The sequence below is a fragment of the Xenopus tropicalis genome, chromosome 4 (genome assembly GCF_000004195.4).
Source record: "Xenopus tropicalis strain Nigerian chromosome 4, UCB_Xtro_10.0, whole genome shotgun sequence".
Classification (NCBI taxonomy): Eukaryota; Metazoa; Chordata; class Amphibia; order Anura; family Pipidae; genus Xenopus; species Xenopus tropicalis.
Genome location: NC_030680.2, coordinates 127,846,106 through 127,873,401, shown reverse-complemented (window position 1 = coordinate 127,873,401; position 27,296 = coordinate 127,846,106). Strand labels below are relative to the sequence as shown.

Below are 27,296 nucleotides of genomic sequence, written 5' to 3'. Positions count from 1 at the left end.
TATATTTACTGAATTTTGAAAACTCTTCCAAAGACCTAAATCTGCACCCCCTCGGGCTAAAATTCCCATGTGTGCATGCCCAAAATATCTGTGGCATCATAAAGCCGAATGTGTTTTTATTGCAAGGGTGGGTTATGTATAAACATCATGGCACTGGCTTCAGTTAGGTCTACACTGAGAATTCAAATAGGCCCTGGCATTTCACAGAGGCCCAATCAGCACCGCTCAGACCCAGTAAATAGTGACTTTGTCCTACAGCAGCCCCTCTGGTATTTGGCTGATTCAATACATTGCCAGTCTGGGCCTGGCTTCAGCAGCCACATTACACAGATAAAGTTTAAGGGGGTTATGTAATAAATGGTACAAAATTTGCCCAGAAGCAGAAACCCTACCAATCAATCAGCACGTAGAATTTACTGGTCACCCGTTTAAGAGCAAACATATTATTGGTTGCTAAGGGTTACTGCTCCTGGGCAAACTTAGTGCCTTTTATTACATATGGGGGTTAATGTCCTATATATATATTGATAATAGGCAAGTGCAAAGGACCTCTAGGGGGGCTTGAAGATTTTTTTTTTTGCAGGGGTGGGTCTGATTGGTTGTAGTTGAACCACTGGAAATGTATTATTAATGACAATTATTTCTATTAGCCAAAAAAATTAAAGTTTTTTCTTGAAGAACTGGTCCTAGTTTTATTGCACTGTGTTTGATATCAGGTCTGCTGTGTTCAGCCATCTTTTGTATGTTGTCTCAAATAAAGCACTGCTGGACTTGTTGCGCCTTGGGCGACACATCTCCATTAGCTTCCCCCAGAAGCCCTACTGGTGTTTTTCTATAAATAAGAATAACATTATTGCTGCTGCAGAATCTAGTGAACAACATTTACAAATTCCGTGGCACTTTCATGTCTTACTGGCCCTTTAAGAAACAAGAACACACAAGAAATTGAAGGTGAATAAGTGTAAACCTTATGTGGTCCCTGTGGGTGCCGCTCCGATTGGTTACTGGCCAGAACTTTGAACTTTTCCACCCAAGATTCCAGGTCCAGCTTCACCCCGACCACTAAAAACAACAACAACAACAAATATTATAATTTTTATTATTAACAAATATATATATATATATATAGTCTTGTAAAGAATCGGCACTCACCAGTATCGGGCACAGGCTGGGTGCTGACAAAAATAATGCATCAAACTCAACAGTAGAAAGCACTCACAGCTACAGCATCAATCAGGTCAGTGATTTATTTCAGCATACCATCTACGCGTTTCGATCACCACAGGATCGTCATCAGGATGGATCTGATGACGATCCTGTGGTGATCGAAACGCGTAGATGGTATGCTGAAATAAATCACTGACCTGATTGATGCTGTAGCTGTGAGTGCTTTTTACTGTTGAGTTATATATATATATATATATATATATATAAAGACAAGCTATACTACAGCACTCTTGTCACATATATATATATACACACACACACATATTAGGTCCATTGCCTATAACTATCCCCAATATGTGCCCAGGCAGCCAAATAACTATTGCTCTGTGAGGCTACAATTTTATTGCTACTTTTTATTACTTATTTGTCTATTTAGGCCTCTCTCCTATTCAAATTCCTGTCTGTTTTTCAAATCATTGCCTAGTAGCTAGGTTAAACTGGACCCTAGCAACCAAAGAGCTGCCAAACTGGAGACTTGCTAAACAAAAAGCTAAATATTTCAAAAACCACAAATAAAAAATAAGGACCAACTGCAAATTGTCTCAGAGTAGCACTCTCTACATCATATTAAAAGTTAATGTAAAGGTGAACAACCCCTTTACATGACTAATGTGCTTCTAATTGGACGAGGCAGAGTGTTCCAGAAGATGGGTGCAGCATATGAAAAGTCCTAGGACTGAAGGGCGGTAATGAGTGAGGAGAAGACAAGGAGGTTGTGTGTGGAACAAAGGCTATGCCGGGGGCTGTACTTGGTAATTAGGCTGGTTATATATAGTGGTGCAGAGGAGCAGTAGGTTTGTGTATCATTAGGATATAAATAATACTGAAACCCAAATGAGCTGATCTGCTGGCCCAGACTAGTGGGGTGAATATAGGAGGGCTCCAAGCATCGAGACAGAAAAAGATCCAAGATTGTTTCCTGAATCCCCAAGGAGGACTGAATACGGAGGCAGTGCCATAGGCTGCAGGTAGGTCAGGCAGAACTATACGAGAGCAGTAGTGGCCTAATCATTTAGCAGCAATGCATTCGTTTGCCACTTTAGTAAGGGCTGTTTCTGTGGAGTGATGGGGGCCGTAGCCAGATTGTAGTGGGTCTGATAGTGAGTTACATGTTAACTGTACAGTGTGTAGCCAAGTGAATGACAAACTACAATAGCCAATAGCCAATTTAAAAAGGTTCCTAAGTGCTTTAAAACCAGTTTCTATCTGTGGGCTGAACTCCCCCCAGTGCTTAGTTAAAGGCCCTACTGATGGGACATGTTTGTCATTTAACTAAACAGCTCAAATCAGCATTGTGACAGAGCAGGAGCTCCACCTGCTGGGGAAGGAAGATCCCTACATTAGAAAAGAAAAAAAACTACTACATTGAATCCATTAATTTAATTTAATCCCATAGTATTCGTACATGACTATATATTAAAATTTTTTTTTTTTTTACAGTGTAATAAAATCGGGTTTGAGCCTTGACTGGTAAAACAGCTGCAATTATTTGGAATCCCTATGAGCTGATCTGCTCCCACTCATCCAGAAACTTGTGGCTACTGACTAAAAGACCCCTCCCTGGCACATAACTAACTGTAACACGTGAAAAATCACTGCAGGGGCAGTTTGTTTGCTGCTGTTTTACACTGCATGGCGGCAGCAGATAAAATCCTATCCACTGCATCCTATTTTGTGCTGCCACCTTCAAATCAGAATGTAATTGCTCATCATCTTTTCTATTCCCCTTGGTACACCATCTTATTTATACCTTTGCACAAGTCACAGGCCTGACTCCCCACCACCATTCACTGAGGAGACAACATCACGTGTTACCTGCAGGTTTAAGCTTCTTGCCCATGATGTCAAGCTCTACAGCAGTGCTCACCAGGATTCCAACAGTGTTATTCTCAAGCTCAGAGGGCCGGTACCCAGCTATGGATGTGAATAGACCAATAGAAACGCATTTTATGAGCAGATACATCATATACCATAAACACATAAAACATCCTGATCATCAGAGTGAAAGCTAATTTGCTAGATAATACTAGAACTTCATCAGTATGATTGCAAATGGCAATATTCCTGATACACATGTAAGTTTGTTATGAGTAAAGGGGTGGGGTTAACGCTGAGCAATTAAGGGAAAGAACTCAGAAAATCACCTTTCCCCCCTAATAAGTTCTATGCCATAACCCAGAAGTACTCACATTCTTTGTAGGGAGCCCTGAAGATATAGCCCTTATTATCCAGGCTCCTGCGGTAGTATGTGGCATTGTGTGGTTCCAAATCTTCAATCCAATCATCTGCAGCTCTAGAAAAACCAGTGACAAATCAGTAAAAAAGCAGAAAAGTGCCATCATTATTATTATTTCACTCTGTTAGGCTGGCATTAATGTCTAAATACATACAGAGACCAGTTTATATGCAATGCCAGTATACCCAGTGCACATTCCCAGCATGCAGAAACCTACTTGTTGGGAAAAACTCTTGTTATTCCTCCATCAGTGGCAGCAAATACCGCGAGCAGCCCATACCTGTAAGGACAGAGGGGGCAAAATCAGATGCAAAAGAAGTAGCAGAGAGGAAGAAGCCTTTTCCTCTGACTATATGAATTGTGTGGTCACAGCCTCATTGCACCCCAGCCTAATGGTTTCAAATGTAATGGTGAGCACAACTTTCCCTTTTTTGCCTCTCCCAGAAGCCTTATGATAGACTGCTTAGACATAGAGAACTCTCACATGACCCTGTTACTGGTATCCAGAAGAATGTCCCATCTTCTGTTTTAAGGAACACTATTTCTCTGTAGTTCCTAAAGGCCCCCATACACGGGCCGATAGAAGCTGCCGATATCGGTCCCTTGGACTGGCCGACCGATATCTGGCCTGAAATTAGCCAGCTATCGGTCGGCCAGGTTAGAAAATCCAGTCGGATCGGGGACCGCATCGGCTCGTTGATGCGGTCCCCGAACCGACTGCCCCATTGCCGCCTAAATAATCCGATCGTTTGGCCTACATCTTTGGAGGCCCAGTCATTTTGGGTCTCTTTTGTTGACCATGTTTCTCTATCAATATCCGCTTCTAAACTATGGGGTAACTCTGGCCCTGTGCCATCTCACGTGAGTAGATCTTTGTCTTTCCACACACGATCTGCCAAGTCCCGAGTAATTCCAGTGTCCAAGATCAAATTATGAAGTAGAAAACTATCACCTGCAGGACAGGATAACCAAGGTCAGGCACAATTCTTCTTTATCTATTCCCACATTCCAGCCCAGAGTTCATTCACACAAGCAGCATTCATTCTACCACTATACTCACAGTGTTTAGAATCTGGAGTTACTTTTTCCATCAATGATATAAAATTCTCCAGAAATTCAGTATTGTTGTCAGACTGTTCAAGCTCCTTGCAGTATTGTCTGTGAATTGTAAGATTGTAAGATCAATGTCACTGCATGAAGTGTAGGGTGGGGCAGAAAGGAAAGAAAATATATAGGGTGAAAATATATGGTACAGGGTAAAAATATATAATGAACTTAAGATGGATGTTGAAGGTAGCTAAAAATGGAGAAGAAAGAGGAAAATTAGAAAAAGAATAGAGGAAGAAAGGCTAGAAACAGAGATTAGAATTAGAGAGAGGAAATCTGAAGGCAGTAGTGATGTGTGGGCCAGCCTGAAACCCATGGGACCCATGAATTTGCCAGTGGGTATGGAGTTCACGCTGAACTCTTCCTTCTGCCTGAACTATACCCAACTTTCTCTTCCAGCACTATGTATTTATAGACTTGTGCCTGCTCCACCTGCCCTGGGTGTTTACTTTTATAAACATGCACATCACTGGAAGGCAGGCTAGAAACAGAGATAGGGAAGAGGAAGGCAGGCTAGAGAGGGAAGAGGAAGGCAGGCTAGAGAGGAAATTGGAAAGCAGGTTAGAAACAGAGATAGGGAAGAGGAAGGCAGGCTAGAGAGGGAAGAGGAAAGCAGGTTAGAAACAGAGATAGGGAAGAGGAAGGCAGGCTAGAGAGGAAATACGAAAGCAGGCTAGAAACAGAGATAGGGAAGAGGAAGGCAGGCTAGAGAGGGAAGAGGAAAGCAGGCTAGAAACAGAGATAGGGAAGAGGAAGGCAGGCTAGAGAGGAAATACGAAAGCAGGCTAGAAACAGAGATAGGGAAGAGGAAGGCAGGCTAGAGAGGGAAGAGGAAAGCAGGCTAGAAACAGAGATAGGGAAGAGGAAGGCAGGCTAGAGAGGGAAGAGGAAAGCAGGTTAGAAACAGAGATAGGGAAGAGGAAGGCAGGCTAGAGAGGAAATAGGAAAGCAGGCTAGAAACAGAGATAGGGAAGAGGAAGGCAGGCTAGAGAGGAAATAGGAAAGCAGGCTAGAAACAGAGATAGGGAAGAGGAAGGCAGGCTAGAGAGGAAATAGGAAAGCAGGCTAGAAACAGAGATAGGGATGAGGAAGGCAGGCTAGAGAGGAAATAGGAAAGCAGGCTAGAAACAGAGATAGGGATGAGGAAGGCAGGCTTAAAACCGAGACAGAGAAAAGGAAGGAAGGCATGCTAGAGAGAGGAAAGAGAAATGCAGGCTAGAAAGAGTTTGGGAAGAGGAAGGCATCAAGGCAGGCTAAAACTAGAGAGGAAAGAGAAGACCGAGGGGTAAGGCAGGCTGAAAAAAACAAAGAAAATGGTGCGGCAGACAGAAGGTCACATACGCAGAAGCACCAGAGCAAGACAAACAGACACCAGATATGTTCACCAAGAGTAATTTGATCAGCTACAGTACCTCGGAGCCAGAAATACTCGTCCCTCTAATTCAAAGTTGTTAGGAAGCAAAGATTCAAAATCTGTAACAGAGAAAGAAAGTTATCCAGCACATGATGGAGATTGTGCCAACGTGCTGGGCACTAAAGGAAGGTGTTCTCCTACATGATATGTCCCTTTGTGTGATTCATGGAGCAGTGCTCAGCAGAGATATGTACCAAAGGCAGAGAAATGTAAAGCATGTGTTCTCCCTAGTACTGCCTATGTGAGACTCTATAGTACAGATTCTCATAGCCTGGAAGCCTAGGCCTACAGAATGGCATCTGCTCAATGGTGTGAGACTGACAGAAAGGATCTGCATTATACAGTGTTACAGGTGATCTCTGAAGCCAAAGAATGTTGCTGATCACACAATGTGACCTGTGATAATTTGGCAGATTTGTGTGTCACTACGGCTCACACATACTACTAACGCTAATACTAATCTTCAGTGTATCATCAGCTGGGCAAGGGGGGGGGTACAAGGTGATGGGGAGAGAGAGACGAGGTAGGGATAAAAGAACAGCTTGTTGTATATCTGTCTCTAATAGCTGTCTCTATAGCTTGGATTCATTCTTTACCAGCAATGGCATACTGTGCCGCCAATGCAATAATGTGATTCCAAAGAAAATGTATTTTTGTCTGAGTATATTGTAGTAAACTGAGACCATACATGGGGTTTAGCAGCTGTTCTCAGCACCATGTGTATAGTGAGGGGAAACAGAGCTGGGTTATTAGCATGGAAGGGAAAGGTTGGGTGTATAAATCTAAAGGTTGGGTGTATGTAGACCTAAAGCACTATCTAGCCACAAACGTATAAGAGAATGGAAGACTGTGTGTGTGTAGGTGTGCGCATCTCTAGGCAGGTCCTGGTATGGCATGATGCACAGTCTACTTCAATGATATCCAAGTAGATGTCAGTGGGAGACTGCAGGACACACATGCTCTGCTTTATGTAGAAAGACTCAAGTGGGCCATTCAGGGATAACAGAAAGTGTTGTGTTCAGGCACTGACACAGCCAGACTGGAGGCTCCAGCAAGACAGTCCAAGCACACGCCAGCCCCCCAGACAGGAGGCACAGTGCATTGTGGGGGACTAGTGGAAGGGGGTCTTTGTACAGTAAGATATACAAATTTTATTTTAGATTTCATTTACTCTTTTGGACAAGATGTGGGTGCTAAGAGCTTGTCCACTGCAAAGAGTTTTACAGTAATATTTTGAGATAAGAATCAATGCCATCAATTGGGACATAACCTTGGTGATTTGGCTGTAACATAGTTCAGAATTACCACCCACAATGCACTGAGGTGCACAGCTGTGGGGTGAGCCAGGAACACGCAGTTGGTTGGATTGTTACCTTCTCATCAGACGTTCAGGGTGGGTAAGGACAAGCGATGAGAGGAGTAGGAGGGTGATAGAGGATTACAGGACACTATCATTGTATCATCAGCATTGCCAATACAGGGTCACTGGGATTCAGACAGAAGCTACAGGGGTCAGTGCTGGGCCTCAACTTCCATGCTTCCAAGACTACCACCCCTAAAAACAGGCTGCCCACCACAAAGGGTCCCCCCACTATCTGCACTGGCTCAGCACTGCCCCCTACTAGCTTGTGTTGTGAGGGAGTGGGGAGGAGGAGGAGGAGGGAAGAGGAAGAGCACAAGAGGGGAGTAGAGGATATCATTAAACACATTCCTATTTACAAATATATTGATATATATTCATAGTTAGGCCACTTCTCCATCAAGGATAGTCTGGTTGTGAGAAGGGCAGAGTTGCTTAAGAGGGAAGGGAGTTGAAAGGCATCTGTGGGTGGGAAGCTAAACAGAAGATGAGAGAGAAAAATGGAGGAGAAAAAGGGGAAAAAGTTTTAGGTGTGAGATGGAGGATTTTGTTGGAAGGATGCAAATGGGAAACGTATGGTGCTCAGTGATGATTGGTGATGTCCCTTTAGGTAATGAAAGTTATGGGGAATATGAGAGAATCAGCCAACAGAGCTTACGGTGCTAAGGAACAGGCGTCAGGCATATGATTTATAGTACAGAGTCTAGGAGGCCAGGTGAGCTGCCTTACAGGGAGAAAGCACTGGCACGTAAGGGGAGATGGACCTGTACGAGATGCATTCAGGGGATAATCTGTTTAATGGAAGTGAGGAAGAGAGTTCATGCCAGTAAATTATATATATTAAAGAAAGCAAAAATCTATTGGGACATTGGTGGGAAATAGTGAATGGTTAGTAACTATGATAACAGATGCCTCTAAGCTGATGGAGAAGTGCAACAGAACTAGTTAGGGTTCAAGGCAAAATTGCAAGTATTAGGATGGCACAAGCTTCTGGGAGGAAAATGGCACATCATGAAGGGAAAGAGAAAAGGGTCAAGTGGCAAAGAGGGGAGTAGGAGAAGCAAATCAGGTGCAAGAGGATTGCAGAGTGTGAAGGGCAGCAGGGAACAGTGAAAGAGACCTTAAGGGAAGAGCATAGGAGAGTAACATGGGAAAAACTGTAGTAAATAGGAGCACAGAGGAAAACTTGGAGGGAAATATAGACCTTCTTTAACTCCTTGATCAAAAAGAGGGGCCTGCAATGCAGCTTGTTGTGTGTATAATTGATAGAGATATGTCTATACATATTATATATAGCTTCAGCTGGCTCCTCTGGAGGCTGTTTAGAATTTAGGATTCTCAGAATTGTTAGTAAACATTAAAGGAGAAATGATGCACTGAGGACAAGGAAAGAGGGAAAAGGGAAGGAAGGAGAGACAAACAGGCCCCACACGTCGGCACATTAGCCATACGCGAGGAGCATCAGGTGACATCTTCCAGGAGGTGACAAAGGGATACAAACAGGAGGAGGTGTAAAGGTTCTGTGAGGTGGTAGTAGGCATTACGGGCAGGGTGACGGGCAGGCAGGCGGGTGGAGGATTGTGGGGCAGGAAGATCTATTGCTGGATTATACTTGCCCTTAGTTTTCTTGTTAGAATCTGTGAAAATCCACCAGAGAGCCAGAAAAACAACACAAAGAAAAAGAACACAAAAGAAAAAAAGAAGGAGGAACGGGTGGAAAGGAGGAGCCATTACAAACAATATTTTATTCAAGAGCTGATTGAATAAAAATATTGTATCTCATAATCATACTGAAACCAAACAGAATAGAAAATAAATCTTGCCAAGAAACACCATGAAACAGAAGCAGCAAGTGAGAAAGAAAGGACTGGAAAGCAACGGTGAACAAGAACTAGAGGAAAGGAGAGAAGAGAGAGAGCGGAGACAATGAGTAACCCATGGGAAAGTATGGATAGAGGAGAAGGCAGAGAGAAAACCAGGCAGGAGGAAAAAGAAGAGGAACATCTACAAAGAACAGAAGAAGCCGGAGCAACAGAGAATAAACAATGGTGGAAATAGAACTGGAAATGAGAAAGAGATAAAGAAAAGAAACAGATAAAAGAAAGGGAAACAAACAAAATGGGAGAAGAGAGAAAAGATGGCAACACAGTGATTGAAAGGCAAGTAAAGAGAAACTGACCGGATAGAAAGTGAGAGTAGAGGCTGATGGGTAACAGAAGGACAAACAAGAGTCCAGTGAGGGAAAGAAGAAAAAGGAGAGCAAGAAGCTGAACCAGAAAAGCAGAAAAGGCAGAGACTGAAGAGAGAAATGTGTGTTGTAAAGCGAGAGAAAGAAAGAGAAAGATATGGAAGGGGCCCTTTTATTTTCAGAACAGATCTGGGGATGTGTAATTAATTGATTAAATCTCCTACAGGTTTAGTGTTCTATAACGACCAATCAGATGTTTGTTTGCAACAGCAAATCAGTAAAAGCTTAAAGCTAATTGGTAGTTGTGGGATACTAGAACCAGAGAGAAACGTGCAACCTTCATTAAATTTCCCCCATGGTATCTGTAGGGAGTGAGAGGGGAGTAATATTGAAAGAAAGGCTAGTATGTGTGTGTGTGTGTGTGTGTGTGTGTGAGAGAGAGAAAGTGAGGTGTGTGTCTGCATGCCAGTGTGAGGCAGGGCATGGGTGTAAGTGTGAGAGAGGTGGGTGGATGTGTGGCAGATGAGAGTATAGGGCAGGGTGCCACCTGGCCGTAGAGTCCTACATGGAACGAATTTTTGAGACACAGACTTGCGGCCTGCAACCCGTGACCCAGAACTACAACCCACATTTTTACTTGTTTTGACCTGCTACCCAACCCAAACTGCAAATGCCTTATCCGCAGCCTGATCTGCGACCCGCTGACCACAGTAAAACAGAAATTGCTGTTGCTGCAAACTGGAAGTGACATGAAAGGAGTAAAATATAGATAATATACGTAATATAAGATAAGAAATATGAATAAGACCCGCAATCCAACCCACATCTATACTCGCATCCAAAAAAACCCAACCCAATGCAGGACTCTATGTGGCAGCACTGTACTCATGCCCCAGTATTTTGGGCAATATGTAACTATCCCTTATGAGTATGAGTGACTGGGTTAAGTGTCTGTATGTCCAGGGGGATATGGGTCCTTTCTGGACTGCCCCTTGTGGTTGCAGGTTGTGCTCACAGGCAGTTACACCACTTTGTGTGTGCGAGAGAAACAATCAGTGTCTGCTCTCTATGAAAATGACTTAAGATACTGAGTGTAAGTAGAGCCTGAATAGATATGAAAGAGTATGAAGAGACAGAAGAGACACCTAAGAGTGAGAGAGAGACAGCAAGAGACAGAAGCAGCACCTGATCCAGAGATTAATCTGAATGAATCAAATAAAAGACACTTATCATGATTCAGATGAAAGGAGAATATTCATGCAAACCTGCAGGCAACGAGTGTCTGCGAGGCTCTGCAGGGCTCAGCATGCAGCGCCAACTCGTACTCTTGCCTTGCCTTCCCCCAACATTGTCACATCTGGGGGGAGCGGCTGGGGGCAGGAGGGAGCAGGGAAGGTACATTGTCGGGACAAACCAAAGGGAAACTTACACTGAACCTGAAGAATCTGATCAATCAGATTTGCACGGAGGTAATAGGAGCTGTATGGAGGTAACACCAGACCCAGGCTGCAGCCAGACCAGAGAAAGCCAAAGGGGAGAGATAAGGAGCAATAGGCAGATGGGAAGGTAGAAATATGAAGAGCATGGAAGTAAGGGGATGGTAGGGTAAGGGAACCAACAGAGGAGACAAATGAGGGAGAGAGAAAGAAGGGGTTAAAGGAGAAATTGAAAGAAAATGTTACTAAAGGTTCATACTCAGAAAGCCATATACATGTAAATGCGTGCAATGAAATACATTTCTCCATTTAAGAATATGGTCAAGTGACACTCATCATAAGTGGAATCTGCAAGATATATGGGGCAGACTGCAACCCAACAAGGCAAAGCATTCTGGGAATGCATCTTCCAAAGCCTACCAGATAAAAGTGTTATCTGAAGAATAACAGCTTTGTTCTTTCTGTTATTTTCTGAACCTCCAAAGTGTCAGTTTCCTATAGTTCTAACTGACATTTGTGCTGGGCCTAGAATGTTCTAAAGTCGGTTAAGAAGAGTGAAGTACCAAACAGTTACCCACAAGAGGTCTTTTTTATTATAGCTTCCTACTAAGAAATTTGTAACATAAGGCGCAAAGTTTGCTACTCATCTAATAATGCATAACAACCAATCAGCAGGTAGCATTTACTGGTCAGCTGCTACAGCTGGTTGCTATGGGTTACAACACATCAGCAATCTTTACACCTTTTATTACATTACCCTGTTCAAATCCAGTGTAGATGCATTAAGAGAATTTCCATTTCTTGGTATTATAGGATCTTTAAATACAGTGGGAAATCTCTAAATGTGATTATCGATTTCCTAAAATAAAGTCTAATACGATAATGTTGACAGGTTGTATATCTGTATTTTAGAGCCAGTCATTTGTACAGTAATATAGCTAATTGTGTGGCCAATGATAAGGACTTTATAAAACAATCTTTCTTCCCTTCTCACCTGTAGTTTGTGCTGTGTATGGGAGCCCACGTATACGTTCTCTCGGCTTCATCAATGTATCTCTGTAAGGGAAAATAACATATGTGGATATATTGCATGATTCACATATGTGCACTTTTTGTTTTATTCAGTCATACCTCATCCAGCGACTTCACCAACGTGCGGATAGTTTTTTGACCCTCCAATCCATCTATCATTTTCCTGCGTATCTGAGATAAAACATGATATAGCAGGGGTGACACATACAGCCATGAAGAGTGGAAAGGATTGTTTTGCCACCAATAAGGATTAATTATATCTTAGGTGGGATCAAGTACAAGGTATTGTATTATTATTACAGAGAAAAGGGAATCATTTAACCATTAAATAAACCCAATAGGGCTGTTCTGCCCCCAATAAGGGGTAATTATATCTTAGTTGGGATCAAGTACAAGGTATTGTATTATTATTACAGAGAAAAAGGAAATCATTTTGAAAATTTTAAATATTTGCTTATTATGGAGACTATAGCAGACGGCCTTCCCATAATTCGTAACTTTCTGGATAAGGGGTTTCCGGATGATGGATCCCAAACCTGCACAGTTGAAAAAAGTAGAACTATGGCAGGAAATAAAAAAGTTATAATTTTGAGCAGTTGGAAAAAGAATGTGGTAGATATAGGAAATGGCTGGTGGTTTGTAAATAGAAAAGCTCATTCATTCACCTCCTCTTTGTTCTCATCTTCCAGCTCAGCATCCAGAAAATCCAGAGTAACTGGTTCCTGAAAATTAATGATCTAAAAGAAGCAGAGAGACATTAGTAGGTGTTTATAAAATGGGCATGAAAGCACAAAGGCTTGTTATAGGCATGGGAAGAAGAGGGTATAGTGGGTATAGAGTGTGAAGTTTGGAGGTTTAAAAGTAATATAAAGGGACAGTGTGGCTTTGGGTGGGGGTTGCTGGGTCTGCTTCCTCTATACAGGGTGACCACGGCGCATGTGATATCTTGGTAGGGCTGAAAGAACATACCTGTGGCTTTAGGTTGGGATGCAGCAAAACATATCCATTCAGGTCAATGGCAAACATGTATCCATTGGCTCCCAACTGTAGGAGGAAGGTGAAAGGCAATGATACTGCATGTGTAATCCCTTCTACATTGTATTAGAGACCCTGCACAAAAATTACACCAACATACAGCAAGCAATCCTTCATTTGATGCAGATGAAGCAAGTTAACCCATTTAGTGCCTCCCCACTGGCACAGCAAACTTACACTATATCGAGGCATCAACTTGCGGATGTCATCCAAGGCAACATCAATGCCCATCACCCCTAGAATCAACTGGTTCTGTGCAGGAGACAGAGAGAAGGAGGGATAAGAGACATAAACCCAGGAGAGTGACAAGGGAACAGTAGGTGGGATTTCTTAAAACTCATTCTGGTTGCTTGGTTATTACAGTAGGTCCCTATCTGCACTTCCCTCTCTACAAATAAGCACCAGCAACAGTGGGTCAGGGTAAAATCCATCATGAAGGCTGTTATGCTATTTCTTATTTCAGAATAATTAGTTTGTACGTTTCTGCCAAAGTCTATGGAGAATGTCTTAACCATGGAGTCCCCCACTTAACTGTATATGGTGGGTGGATCCAAGGGTTTTGGAGTCCAAAAAGCAACAATGCTTTACAATATGGCCACACACATATATAGGGCACTGATCTGGTTTACTGGCAAGCAGTCATGGGGTTGGGTTAAGGGGGTGGAGGTCACTCACAGATGATTATACAGTTGGGCTGGATATTGATGACTTGCCAGTGTGTTTGGCCAAATATGGCCACATACTGTATTTTACTAGTCAGTTCAAGTAAAGCAAATATAAGATAACCCTTTCTCATAAACGGTGAATGTCCTTTAGAAAAAGCTTGGGATCTTAAATGTGGAAATCTCCAGCTGTTGTTGAACTACTCCTACCAGAATTTCTTTTTCAGGCTGAATGCAGAGGGAGCATAAAGAAGCAGCGGACACATCATGGACCTGCACTGTATGCAGCAATGAATATGGCATGCAGTGGAGCATTATTTCTCTTGCTGATCTTAACAAATGGGCTCCATCTGCACAGCCACATAATTAAATTGGCGAGGGGAAAGTAGTGTTTCCAAGACTGGTGCATAATTGTGGTGTGATGTTACGAGCCGGTATCTCACCTTCCCAGCACTCCCTGAATCCTCTGTAAGGTTAAATACAGGCAAAGTTCCAGTAACCACCAATCCAAGACCCTAAGAGGCAAAAGAAAACGTAAGAGAACTTAAAGCATATCAGTGCAATTGCCCACCGCATTCTGAAAGCATGATGTGCTGTGATTTTGCAATTCTTAGCCCTCCTGTACCTGTACAGCCACTCTTACAATATTCAGGTTGAAAGTAGGGCCAGCTAGCTTACTCTGCACTACAACAAAAAGGTATTTTAGGCCACTTTGTGCCTGAGGGGTGTGCAATGCCCTGTGGGAGACAAATTACCCCATGTGTGCTTACTCTAAGGTGTAGTGGCCTCCCTGCAGCAACCACAGCATGTACATTATACTGAACTTCTATTAAAGGGTAGTTTCCCATTGAATTAACTTATAGTATGATGTGGTGAACTTATGGGGAACCAGCCTTTTAAACTGGCTGCTTGGTAAAGGTGGAATAAGACTATACCCAGAGGCAGAATGCCTGGCTTTTTATTTGTTAGCACAGGGAGACCAAGAGAAATTAAATTACACTGCAGGTATGTATGCCTGACCAAGCATGAAGGGGTGCAGTCATTCAGTGACTTTCTGTGCCTACTGAGACCCCTTTACTCAAAGATACTATGCATGCTGATTATGGGGGCTTTAATACTGCAGTACCTCTGGAGTCAAAGCATAGGATCTGACCCTGAGGTCTCTTTTTGCCTTGCTTCCATGGGCAACAGCAATGGCTGTAACTTGGGAACATTGCAAAGAATCCCAAAAGATGCTCTGTAGCCTCAACAGCACATAGATTGCAATAAAACAATCTGATAATTTGTTTTACAATGTGGCAATGGCATACAATATGGAAAGGGCAGTAAGCATACTCACCAGTGCATCCTGATACACGTTAGTCCACTGAACCTGCTTGGCTTCATTTCCAGCCAATACCATGGGGCGCCCAAGGACATCCAGGTACTCCTGATAAACACAGCCATGAGGAAAACCATTAAATGATTAACAGCTAAACATGTACCCAAACCCCATGAATGACTCCATAGAAATACTAATCCCTTGTAAGCAAGGGACCACCTTGAATAACCATTAAACAACGTGACAGCTCAGCACGAGAAATGTTTCAATATACTCCCCATCCAAACAAATCCCAAGAGCTCATCCTACCTGAGTGTTAATCCTGATCGCTCCAATAGACGGGATCTCAAAATAGTAACCTGAATAAAAGCACAGGTCAGAGCACCAGGCCATTAACACAAAGAAAGAAAGTACAAAGCACTGGCTGCATGCTAACATACACTTTGTCAACTACATCCCTTGCATGATAATATACTAAACATTATTACCTACAGTACACATTTGGGAATTTTTGCTCCGATTAAAACATAGATTCTCCAGACTCCTAACTTTGACACTTGTTGCCAATGGGAATTGCTTAAAAGTGCCAGAACCTGTACTTTCACATTATTCTCACAAGAAACCAAGAACAGGCTGTGTGCAGATCAGATATACACTTCTACACAATTGCACCCATGCACTGTTCTCCCATTCAGTGTGCAGATTCTTCCAGACCAGTTTGGCGTGCAAACTGTGACCGCTGTTGCAAATGCATAATAAAAGCGAAGACACGCAATCAAGCCAATCAAATGTTAACTTTCATTATTTGTCCTACAGTTGGCTGAACAGAGCTTATCACTGGTGGCAATGGCCACCATTCTACTCCTTACCCTTATTCGCACAGGCCATCCACTGGAGAGGAGTCACATCATAATTGTGCTGCCCAACAGAGAAAGTAAATACCCGCACCTGAAACAGAAACGATGTCAGCAGACTGAAACCATTTCTCCCATCATTCCCATACCTCACATACTGAGCAGTGTGCTTTCAATCACTGGGCTATAAAATGCCCTGCACACCTACTCTACATAGTCCAGTTCAGCCTCCTGGGAGCTGCAGTTCATCAAAACTTGAGGACCATATGGCTGAACATCACTAATATAATGATTAAAATCACAGAATGATTAAATGAATTAAAGTCATTTGTATGACATTTTTGCCTCTCTGAGTTGGGGGGCCTAGTGATAATGTGTCTAGGGTTGGATACCCCCACCGATTGCAAGTGCCCATGCCTGCGTATTAGGCTATATCATCTGTTCAAAGAGAAAAAAAATCTCTACTGTAGGTATTGTCTGTTTTAACCAGTTATTATTGTGTTATTGGCTTGGCTACAGAATGGCACAGGAGATGGCACAGTTACCAAGGTAACCTTTAAAAAGGTACTTGGGCTAGTGCCAACTATGCTCTGGGAATCTATCATAAGCTTTTTTAGTTCATGGACTATGTTGAGAATATTAGTGAGATTCTTGCTAGCATCCCATTTCTCTTTTCTACTTCTTCTTTCTTTTCCTCCCAACGTTTTAGTTGGGAGTCCCTTCATCAGTGCCAAGTTAGGGAGACGTGTTTACTCACAGTTTTGTTTGGCCAGTTGTACTTCTCAAACACATCTTGCACGCGATCCTCCCCCCCATCTGTGAACATCATGATCATCTTGTTACAATTGGCCCGGGTGATGCTGGTCTAGAGTAGAGAGGAAACACATTCAGTGACACAAGTGCCACTCAGAACCTCTTGAAAGAAGCCTGCCTTCATTCACTTTAAGCAACAGTAGCCTTGCGTATGATTAGCTGTGAACTGAGCCAAACACATACAGTACAAACTACAACCTTGCAACTGCACAGCCCCCAGCACCCCCTACTGCCTACAACCAATGCCTACGACCATTAGCTGTTGGGCATGGGAGGGGGCCAGTGACACGATTTTGAGGGGGGCCTTGTCACTGACCAGCTGCAATTGCCCTTTCCCCTTCTCTAGGAATTCTCTGCTTTATAAGCGAAGCTATAACTTTTCCTTTTAACTCACATTCTGCAGCTGGCTGAAAGCATACTCAAATCCAGCCTTGTAGTCGGTTGTCCCTCTGGCCACCATTTCTTGTACGGCCTCCTTTATCACTTTTTTATTCCTCACATTGGCCTGGACCAACTGCCTGAAGCAGGAGACAGGGTCTGCTTTCTCGTGAAACTAAGGATACAAACACATTGATAGAGAGTACATTTGTGGGAAGAATTAATATGAGGGTGATATTTCATACAATAATAATAGTGTTTCCTAAATTGGTAGAAATGGACATGGGAGACACAAAGCCGGGGAGGTACATTTCATGCAAGAATAATGGTGGGGCCATACCGAGGCGACAGTCACGTAGTCATCATCAGACAAAGTATCCAGCATCTCCATGACAGATGTCTTCATAAGCTTCAGAGTAAGGCCACTTACACTGCCACTTCTGCAAGAAACAATAAGGCATATAATGAGTAACCCTGCATAGCTACAGGCTGTGTGTACTGTACTTGCACCTACAGGGGCTGCAGCTTGAGAAGCCGTGGGGGCTGATAAAAAATATAGAATTCTGTGTCTATACTTACAATAGTGTAAGCATCTCACCCAAACGTTATTACCTGATAAACCATAAAATAATGTTTTCTCATTGACTTAAATCTGGCCCAAAGGGTTGCCCTACGCCCCCCCGCCTTTTTTTTTTTTTAAACGGGTGCTCCATGCTTACACATCAACGATGATCACCATGTCCTTTGGCGAGGAGGCTCCCTGTATGTACCTGAGAAACACAAACACGCAAGCACATCAGCAAAATAATATCGCACTTTGTTCATCAACAAGCAGAAGATAATAAATCTGCTTAAATAATAAAGGACAAGTAAACCTATAAAACAAGTGAACGTAAAATTGATGAGAGTGCTATGCTAAGCACTTTTGCAATTTACATTCACAATTTTTTTTTTTTTAAATAGCAAGTTATTAAGGGACACGTACTGTTATTATAAATGAGTTTTGTTACAACTGCGCCACCTGCTGGTCTGTTTCCAAAAGAGACGCAATCAAGGAAATTGTCAGGTGAAAAAAGAGGGCAGGTCTGATGATCTTCTGGTTAGGAGAAGCCTCAGATAACTTTTCTCATACCTCTCTTAACCAGAAGAACATCAGGCTTTATAGCATTATGTGTAAGTTTAAATAAACTATACTGGTTTTATTTCAACGTATTGAGCTACTAAGGGCGATTTATTTATCCGGAGTGCCTGCCTGTTCTTGATTCCCAGAAGAACATTAGACCTGCCCTCTTTCTTTCACCTGACAATTTCCTTGCCTACTTCATGGTTGGAAACTTCTCATATATGGCAGTATAAGGTGCTAGCCAAAAATGATCTTTTAAAGTGTATTCCAGTAGCTCTGGTTACAGCTATTTGTGTGGAGGTAAAATATTATATATATATATATGTGTGTGTGTGTGTGTGTGTGTGTGTGTTTGCAGGTACCAGCAACCTCAGCAGTGAAGACTTCAATGGGCAAGGCCTGGGTGTAACTAGAATAAACTTGTGGGGCTTTAGTGGCGAAAATGAGAATGTTTAAAAGGTAAAAATTCTGAAAAGTATGTTGTATATTCAGTATCTCGAATGCAGCAGGATAATAAGTATCTCATATTCCCTATGGAGAATGCATAATGTTGGCAGTTGGGTCTGCATATTCATGCTTCTATAGCTTCAGAATTACAGCATATGTATAAAAGCATTTGGCCTGTTGTGCCTTTGTATAATCATGACATTCCTCAGTGGCAGGATATATTATTCCCTGTACATACACTTTATATATATATATATATAGTAATACATACATAAAATCTACAAATATTTGTCCATGTAAAACACACAGGTAGTGAGACTCATATGTACCCTATAGAGGGCTGGCCCATTTTGCGTGTTATTAGTGATTCTGTAGTCACTAGGGGATAAGGGTACTGTGCCACTCAATCGCACACTTTGCTAGCAGCAGCCATTTGTACTAATCCCTTTCTCTTGTTCCCAGGTAAATGGAAGTACGGGCCTGGCAGAGTGCTGCAATTACATCAGTATTTAGACAGCATGGGGAATTGCCTTTCACAGAGCAGATTTCCTGAGTGCTACTTTATAAAAGGGAAAATATCAGAACTAATTATTTTTAACGCATGTTTAGCCGCCCTGTCACCATTCTTTACAATGTGCGCCGCTGTAATGATCAGTTTTTATTTAGGCTTTCTTTTTAATGAGACGTCATTGCTTTCCTAGTGGATCCTAAAAAGACATGCAATATGGGGGGAAGGGGGGCCCTGATTACACTTGGTACAAACCATTAACGTGCCAGAAGCTGGCGGGGGAATTTTACTTACTGTGTTAAGTTAAGAAACAGAAAAAAATATATAATTACTACAATGGAGAACCAAAGCTCTGGAAGACTCGTGGGTTTATTGTAAATATAGATTTGCTTTGCTGTGTGCAATTAGCATTTATGTATTTAGCCAATATCTACCATGCAAACTCTTGCACTGAAAGCTCACAAAAGACCATTTATAATGGACAGAGATGTTTCATAGGGGAGCGACAGCTCTTAGCATTTAGACTGTAGTTTGCCAGCCAATCAGCAGCTAGGTGGACGGGAAACTGCAACCTTTGCCTGTATGAATGAAGGGCTGTGATTGGCTACCCATCTCCTGCTGTGCTTCTGGCAATAAACGTTAGGAAAAACTCCCACCACTAATCTGAACACATACAGAGACTAGTGTCTCTGTGTCATTTTTAGCCCAGATTAAACCAGCACCATATAGTATTCATTATTGCCTACAAGGTTAGGGGTATTTTGATTAATGCTATATTTCCCCTTTAAAGATTGGCAAGTCCATGAAACTACACTATATGGGGCACTCTTGTTCTCAAATTAATTGCACCATTTTTTCCCAGTCAGTAGATAATGTAAAAGAACAAGGCCCAGCCCACACCAAGAGTCACTGCTGTGTTAGCTTTATTGTACCATGCCAAACAGACACATCCGTTGGGTGCTGAAGGGGTGTGCATGGCTCATGAAACATTGTATCCATTTTGTATGGCACAATAAAGCTAACACGGTGAGCTAGGCCCCCTTCTTCAACATGAATTACATTAAAGGGGTGGTTCACCTTTAAATTAACTATTAGTTTGTTATAGAATGTCCCATTTTTAGCAACTTTGCAGTTGGTCTTCATTATTTATTTGTTATAGTTTTTTAAATATTTGCCTTACTATATCTTCAACTACATCTTCAACTTTGGAATAGGGGTCACTGACCCATGCAGACAAGAACTTTTGTTACTGTTTATATTGTTTATATTCAGTATCTCTCCTATTCATATTCCATTCTCTCATTCTAACCACTGCCTGGTTACTAAGGTAAACAAGACCGTAGCAACCAGACTGCTGGTAAAATACCAAACTGAAGAGCTGCTGAAGAAAAAGGAAAAAATGACTGAAAAAGCACAAAAAATAAAAATTGAAAACCAATTTCAAATTGCCTTTAACTGACATAGCCACACGTCAGAGTCGCACCACCATATTTATACAGGGAGTGCTTCCGATATCAGATCACCAAGCAGTAGCTAGTGTCCCTAAATGGGCAGCTGCAGGTGGGGGGCTCAGTTTAAAGCAGAGAAACACACACACATAATACATGGCAATACAGGCACTTACGTATAATTCTGGAGCCAATGTGCCTGGGTGCAGTATAGCAGATATCACATAGACCATAAAGATAGATTCCGCACTCACAGGACTTAAATAAAAGTGGTAATTTATTGTGACGTGGACACAATATATATATGTAAACAATTACTTGCAGTGCTAGATATTCTTAGAACTGTTACAGAATGCCCAGCAGAAGAATGCTGTTATGTTGGGGGGGGGGGGGGGGGGCGCTGTTCAAATGTCCGACCATATAATGAGGCTTGAAGCCAACAAGTCTGAAAATGAATGTTTTACACTAATGAGGGTTTCATGCTTTTCCTAGGGGACTGGTGGATCAGAGCATTACAGGAAATATGATTCAAATTTGCAAGGTTTATGGTTATGGTCCGATTCTTGTTTTGATGTTGGAACATATCTGTGCCCACTTATACGGCACTTCCAGGCATGTCTATGCCCTTGAAATATATTTATTACAAATAAAAAAATCCTCCAGTGATACAGATGTATGTACAGTAGAGCCCACCATTGTGTGTGGGTGGATAAACACAATTTATATGCTAGTCTGACAGTGAAGTTTTTAAACTAAATGTCTCCCTATTCCCTGATAAATCAGAAGCTGAAACTGTGATTCAGCAACTGCTTCCAATCCATGTGCAAATCCCCAGACCAAGTATCTTTCTATGGGCCAGATCTTATTTATAACATGGGGACTCATTTACAAAAGAGGGTGTGGAGCGTACAGCTAAGTGTCTGGATGTCCATAAATGCTGGGAGTTGTAGTACAGACATTTGGTTGAGGGTCAGTATATCAGCTAAAATCAGAAATGATATGGAAGGTTTAGTTACCAGCAGGGTGCTCTGTCTAAGCACAATCTTCCCCAGGCAGAAACTATTTCTTTTTTTAAATAACATTTTTATTATTGAACATTTACTGTTAAAAACAAAGGGTTGCAGTCAACTAGGGATTTGTGTAACTATCCCGAGAATGCACATGTATTCAGCCATGCACGTAAAGTATACATACACACGTACACACACACAGGCTTGAGGTGCTTGCTCTGTTATTTTAGATATTTTCCAGTGGCAATGATGCGTGAAATGAAAATTGGACAGAATTGCTCAGGGCTGGAATATCAGAGAGAGACTGTAAGGAGACAGCGGAAGAGAGAAGCAGAGAGATACAGGAGAAGGAGACAGCGATAAGAGGGGTTCTAGGCAGAAATAAAACATAGTGATAGAGCAAGTGAATAAAGAGAAGGGATGAGATCTTGTTAAGAGAGAGAGTGGACACAGGAGGAGATAGGGGAAGATGAAATAAACTCGTGTGAGTGAGGATACAGGGATCCAGCAAGCATGGGGCAGGGAGGCTAGAACAGAATGAAAAAGGGAGTAAGTCTATACTGGCAGAGAGATCAGCAAACAGAATCAGAATATTACAGTCTGTTCTTACCATGGTCTCCTACGGACATCGTACAGGTCGATCTTGCTGGGGGCCCTCCAAGGTGTGGCTGTGAACATAGCATATGGTCAGTGACTTACCAAAGATTCCATCCCCTTTAAGAATTATTATTTTTTTTTTGCTGTCCTTTAGCATTACCTGGGTAATAACGGGTGACTCCGGTGGCGCTACCAAAGACTTGCCACAGTAGCGTTGGGTCCTCCAAGCGGTTTTGGATGAAGACATCTTCTAGGGCATCTGTCCAGTTGAGCTCATTCAGGATGACTGTAGCTGAGGAGACATGGGTCAGCAGGAGGGGAGAGGGGTCAGCAGGGAATGATTAGGATTGGCTGTTGGATCCAGGAATCAGCAGAGGGGAGCAAGCACAGCTCAGAGGGGAGCAATAAGGATCAGCAGAGGGAACAATGGTCAGAAGGGATCAGTAGCATTTAGGAAGGATGGACAGAAAGGGATATTTGGAGGTTCACATACTGTAGATAGGTAGGATCCTTGCAGATGTAGCAGCCTCTGAGTCAACCTGAGCTAATTGTGCACATATGATTAATTACCCCTACTGACAGCTTGTTAGCTGTTGCCGACACACAGCGCACTTAGCACTTTCCTGCTTCCCACTCTGATCACTTAGCATAGCATGAAATCCCTTGTTAGCATCCAAGTACAGAGTGCCGTGGAAATGCAGTCCCACAAAGCCCCCACATAACCTTAGAACTTATCCCCGGGGCAGCCACGCTGCCTTGTATAGAGAAAGGTCATGAAGTATTACATAACGCACAGGTCTCTACTGACTTCAGTGCAGCCATGCTACATGCACCTTTACATGTCTTTGATTAAGAGGGAAATCTGTCCCCAAATACTTTATATGGCTCTGCTAATATGATCCCTCAGTTAGGCAGTGTGTATATATGTAAGATTTTCTTGCTGTCTCATTATATTGCCCATTGCTGTGTTTTGCATGTGTGTTTTTTAAATAAATAATAAATAAAGTAAAATGTTAAAACCATATCTAGGTCTGATTTTTGGAGTATAAAGAGACACATGTTGGGCCTGTACCAAAATTGTATTTATAGTTAGAATCGATCAGCCCTATCCCCAGAAAGCCTTCCCCTTGCTGTCACTGTAAGAGTTCATAACAGTGATGTCAAGCTTGGGGCCGGCTGTTTATATTGTGGGCAAATAGCTGGCAAAGCATGCTGGGACTGTGGCTCACAACAGCTACAGAGCTACGTGATGCTCTTCCTTATTCCCTAAAGTAACCTACAGTATAGCAGGGCCTTATTTTGTTCCCCATAACCGCTCCAAGTCTATCATGCAGTGGATCCAGATATTTTTTTCATGTTGCCCTATAGATGACATCCACTGGGAACCAGGAGGAATATCTCAGGGCACAGAGGAAACTCAGAGAAAAAAGGGGTTTAACACTCACAGCCCTTGTAGATGTCCGTGGGGATCTGCACTGCTGTGTAATTGTAATTCACTTTCGCCTTAAAATTGGGATCATCCGCAAAGTCAATCTTTAAGGAGTGTGTGGGTTCTTTGGGTTCCTCCTCCCCCTCCAGGTCTTCCTGCAGAACCACATCAAGGCAAAGAAACAGAGTGAGAGGATGATGAGTTACAGATGAGTTCACTTGAGCAGGGCTATAATAGTCTCCTATTCTCTGGATGTAAACATAGTATTATACAATGGATAATGATTAGCCTGAAGTCCATATTGGAATCCTAGATGGAATCCCAGGATGATGGCTATGGCATCTTTCCTATGTGCCCCAGATTGGTGTGATCTGACTAGCCCACTGTTCTGTGCTGCTTTCATGTCCTGCACCTGGTAGCCTACTTGTCCCATTTAAAGATAAACATGGATCTTGTCTATTTATCTTGCTCGGTTGCTGAAAGTGATTTCAAGTTTTTCTGGCCCAATTTAGATCAGGTCAAGCCACCTGGGGAATTCTGTATGTAAGATTAAATTTCCATCATCACTTTCTCTCATTTATTGAAGACAATTCATCTGCAGATGTCCTAGATCATGATGGGCAACCTGTGTTGTAGTTCACCAATCCTAGAGGGACTCAGGTTGATTGTCGTTATCCTAGCTGCAGCTCTGGTCTACTTCATGACCAATACTAAAATACACAGCAAGATATTCTTGGCACCAAAACCCTTTTTCTTATTGCTAAGTGATGTGTGCAGGGCCACCATCAGGGGACAGGTGGGATTACTGTAAGGGGCCAGCATGGCAGTAAAGAGCAAAGAGCTACCAGCCCAATATGCTGACTGCAAAAAGGGCAGGGCTTGCATTAGGATGGGCACGTTTTGGGTGTAAATTGATGTAAGTGGGTGGATCAGGTTTGGTCATACAGGCAATATAGATGAGAATTTTTTTTTTTTTTAAACTGGGCCCCATTCTACTTAATTGGAAAGCCCCTTGAAGAAAAGTCTAGCTAACTAAACAGTAAAGGACCCATAATTTCTAATGGTGGCCTTGTGTGTGGGGTCTAAGGGAAGGAAGTTCACTGTACCAAGAACCTGCAGTCTAGGAATGGTATTTAATGAACAAGTGTTATACACTATATGTCCTTTATACTTTACAGGTATGGGATCTGTTATCGAGAATGCTCGGGACCTGGGGTCTTCCGGATAAGGGATCTTTTCGTAGTTTGGATCTCCATGCTTCAAATTTACTAAAAAATCATTTAAACATTAAATAAACCCAATAGGACTGTTTTCCATCCAATAAAGATTAATTATATCTTAGTTGGAATCAAGTACAAGGTACTGATTTAATATTACAGGAAAAAGGAAATTATTTTTAAAAATTAGAATTATTTGTTTAAAATTGAGTCCATGGGAGATGGCCTTTCTGTAATTCAGAACTTTCTGGATAATGGGTTTCCGGATAACGGATCCTATACCTGTACCTAGCTTTCCCTTAGGGGACCCTCTGATGCTGGAGGACCAGGGTAAATGTCCTCAGTTCCCTGCCCTAAAGCCAGTCCTGATGATTGTATCCCTTTATACCTCTATAGTGACCCTTTAAAGGCTATAGAATAACCCAGGGAATTGTCCTCGCTATACTAAGCACAATTTACAAACTGTGTGGTTGACCACAACCCCAATCACCTGGGGAAAAAGCATAAAGGTTGCAAAAAAAAATTAATGCAGCATGAGGAAGAAAAGGTAACTCACATATTCCGTGTCTGCCTTGGAATCATAATATTCAATATCTTCTTCCTAAAAAGAAAATAAAAATGCACAAAATGAGTGAACGGCACCAGTGGTGACATTAAAAAGCCTAGATTTTGAGTTTTCCATAACTCCCAGCATTCAATCCAATTGTGGCCCATCGGCTGTATACGTACCCAGCTTAGGCTGCATTAAAATACATACTTTATTTTTAGATCGGCACAAACATGCAGACTTGCAGTTTTCCATTCGCCTCTCTCACTCATGCCGTATCGCATCACTTCACCCCTCCCCACACACTTTTGCAATATTTTCCATCTATCTGCCATTTAGCCACACACCGCCATAGGCAAATATCTTACTACAATGGCCCCACTTTGAGACATTTTTTTTTATTCTGCAGATCAAGCATCGCAGGTTCTATTTTTTGCTCACTTTGTAAAATGTAGGCCAGAGAGACTGACAAAGGGAAAAGACATGAGGGGCCCCGTTACTAAGCTCAAAATCTATCATAAGTTTAACGAATGCTGTTACATTCAAAATTGACTCATAATAAAACCATAAAGGGAAACCATCGAGAAAAATGGTTTTAATGCGCACCTTGTGAGAGTCTTGTAACTAGTGCATGAAAGGAAAAAGGGTATCTTTTGCAAGTAATAGTCCTTTTGCCTTCCCTTTATTGCAGGTTATTATGTGACTTATATCTCTTTCATCCGGAGTGAATGATAAAGTAGCTTTTCCTGCTGCTGAGCTGTGCAGCTCTTTCCCAGACCCATACTTGCTGCCTGTAGCCTGGACATTATATTCACTTGGGCAAGAAGTAAGAAAGAGGCCTGTAGAATGAATCCCCAACATTGCGACAATCAAAGAAGCCCCCCCATATGTACACAACATTGCCACTGTGCTTTTGCCCAAAGGGTATCTGGAAATGCAAAAACAACGTCTAGAGTTTCTTCACCCTTTTTTTTCCAGGAGACCCAGACAAAATCTGGAAGTCAGTTTTGTGACTCAGTAATTGGTTTAGAATGATTTATGAACCTTATTACTATTGGGTATAGCAGGAAAAAAACGTATGAAAAACTGTATGAAAAAGCATTATGGGTCCTGAGAGCAACAATCCTGCCTCTAAAGGTGGCCACACACGTGGCGATTTCCAATCTTTCCGATGGTCGCACGAAAGATCGTACAATCGGCCACTAACCTTCAGGGCTGAAACGGCAGATAAGGAGGTAGAAACAATAGGATTTCTACCTCCTTCTGCCGATTCAGCCCAGAATGCAGATTTTGATCAGGCGCCTTCTATGGCGCCCTATTAAAATCTTTTAACCTGCCGAGTCGACTGATATCAGCAGCCTCCTGTGATACCGGGCGACTCGCCGACTTGCCATACACGCACCGAATATCATACGAAACGAGGTTTTATACGATATTATCGGTGCGTGTATGGCCAGCTTAAGGCTGTGGCTTTGGCTCAAGTCCACCTTGAAGGCTTAACCATTTAGGTTGGGCCTCTCAGTAGGGTTGCCGCTTTTGTTGGTGGCTAATGCTGAATAAAGGGGGGACTGATGGCATGACAACCGTTTGAAAAACTCGGATGTCCAGTTTAAAAGCAGGTTGCAACACTAGCCAATAACAAGGTCACAGACATAGCAAAAAACTGGCGTATTAGTCATTCCGCCACAGGTTGAACAATATACTGAAAAATATACTGAAAAGGTGCATTTGGCCAAATTCCACTTTATTTCAATCTCATTTCAACCTCAGTGAAATAATGTCCAATAGATTATATCCATTTTCTATTTTAGTGGTTTCTTAGATGTCTTAGAAGTTTAAGACTGTTAATACCAGGCTTTTAGCCTAACAAACAGCACACTGTGACAGTCAGAGTGTCAGTGACGCTA

General features: G+C 42.3%; 1 protein-coding gene across 2 annotated transcripts in view; it reads right to left on the bottom strand.

The window, feature by feature from the left end:
- cacna2d2 (calcium voltage-gated channel auxiliary subunit alpha2delta 2) overlaps positions 1 to 27,296 on the bottom strand; it is a 163,212-nt gene that overhangs the window by 13,044 nt on the left and 122,872 nt on the right. Inside the window, exons 5-30 of one of the 2 annotated variants that reach the window (XM_012961655.3) lie at positions 25,399 to 25,443; positions 23,642 to 23,780; positions 22,357 to 22,488; positions 22,210 to 22,267; positions 17,783 to 17,833; positions 17,404 to 17,503; positions 17,080 to 17,238; positions 16,630 to 16,737; positions 15,888 to 15,966; positions 15,328 to 15,377; positions 15,037 to 15,126; positions 14,141 to 14,212; positions 13,213 to 13,287; positions 12,970 to 13,044; positions 12,666 to 12,737; positions 12,100 to 12,171; positions 11,963 to 12,024; positions 10,962 to 11,038; positions 8,961 to 8,981; positions 5,983 to 6,043; positions 4,524 to 4,621; positions 4,325 to 4,415; positions 3,681 to 3,743; positions 3,417 to 3,520; positions 3,043 to 3,141; positions 968 to 1,062 (exon numbers count right to left, since the gene is read on the bottom strand). In XM_012961655.3, coding sequence (XP_012817109.1) covers positions 968 to 1,062; positions 3,043 to 3,141; positions 3,417 to 3,520; positions 3,681 to 3,743; positions 4,325 to 4,415; positions 4,524 to 4,621; positions 5,983 to 6,043; positions 8,961 to 8,981; positions 10,962 to 11,038; positions 11,963 to 12,024; positions 12,100 to 12,171; positions 12,666 to 12,737; positions 12,970 to 13,044; positions 13,213 to 13,287; positions 14,141 to 14,212; positions 15,037 to 15,126; positions 15,328 to 15,377; positions 15,888 to 15,966; positions 16,630 to 16,737; positions 17,080 to 17,238; positions 17,404 to 17,503; positions 17,783 to 17,833; positions 22,210 to 22,267; positions 22,357 to 22,488; positions 23,642 to 23,780; positions 25,399 to 25,443 — 2,148 coding nt within the window. The remainder of the gene's footprint in view (positions 1 to 967; positions 1,063 to 3,042; positions 3,142 to 3,416; positions 3,521 to 3,680; positions 3,744 to 4,324; positions 4,416 to 4,523; positions 4,622 to 5,982; positions 6,044 to 8,960; positions 8,982 to 10,961; positions 11,039 to 11,962; positions 12,025 to 12,099; positions 12,172 to 12,665; positions 12,738 to 12,969; positions 13,045 to 13,212; positions 13,288 to 14,140; positions 14,213 to 15,036; positions 15,127 to 15,327; positions 15,378 to 15,887; positions 15,967 to 16,629; positions 16,738 to 17,079; positions 17,239 to 17,403; positions 17,504 to 17,782; positions 17,834 to 22,209; positions 22,268 to 22,356; positions 22,489 to 23,641; positions 23,781 to 25,398; positions 25,444 to 27,296) is intronic. The other variant, XM_002935632.5, reaches the window with a different exon arrangement.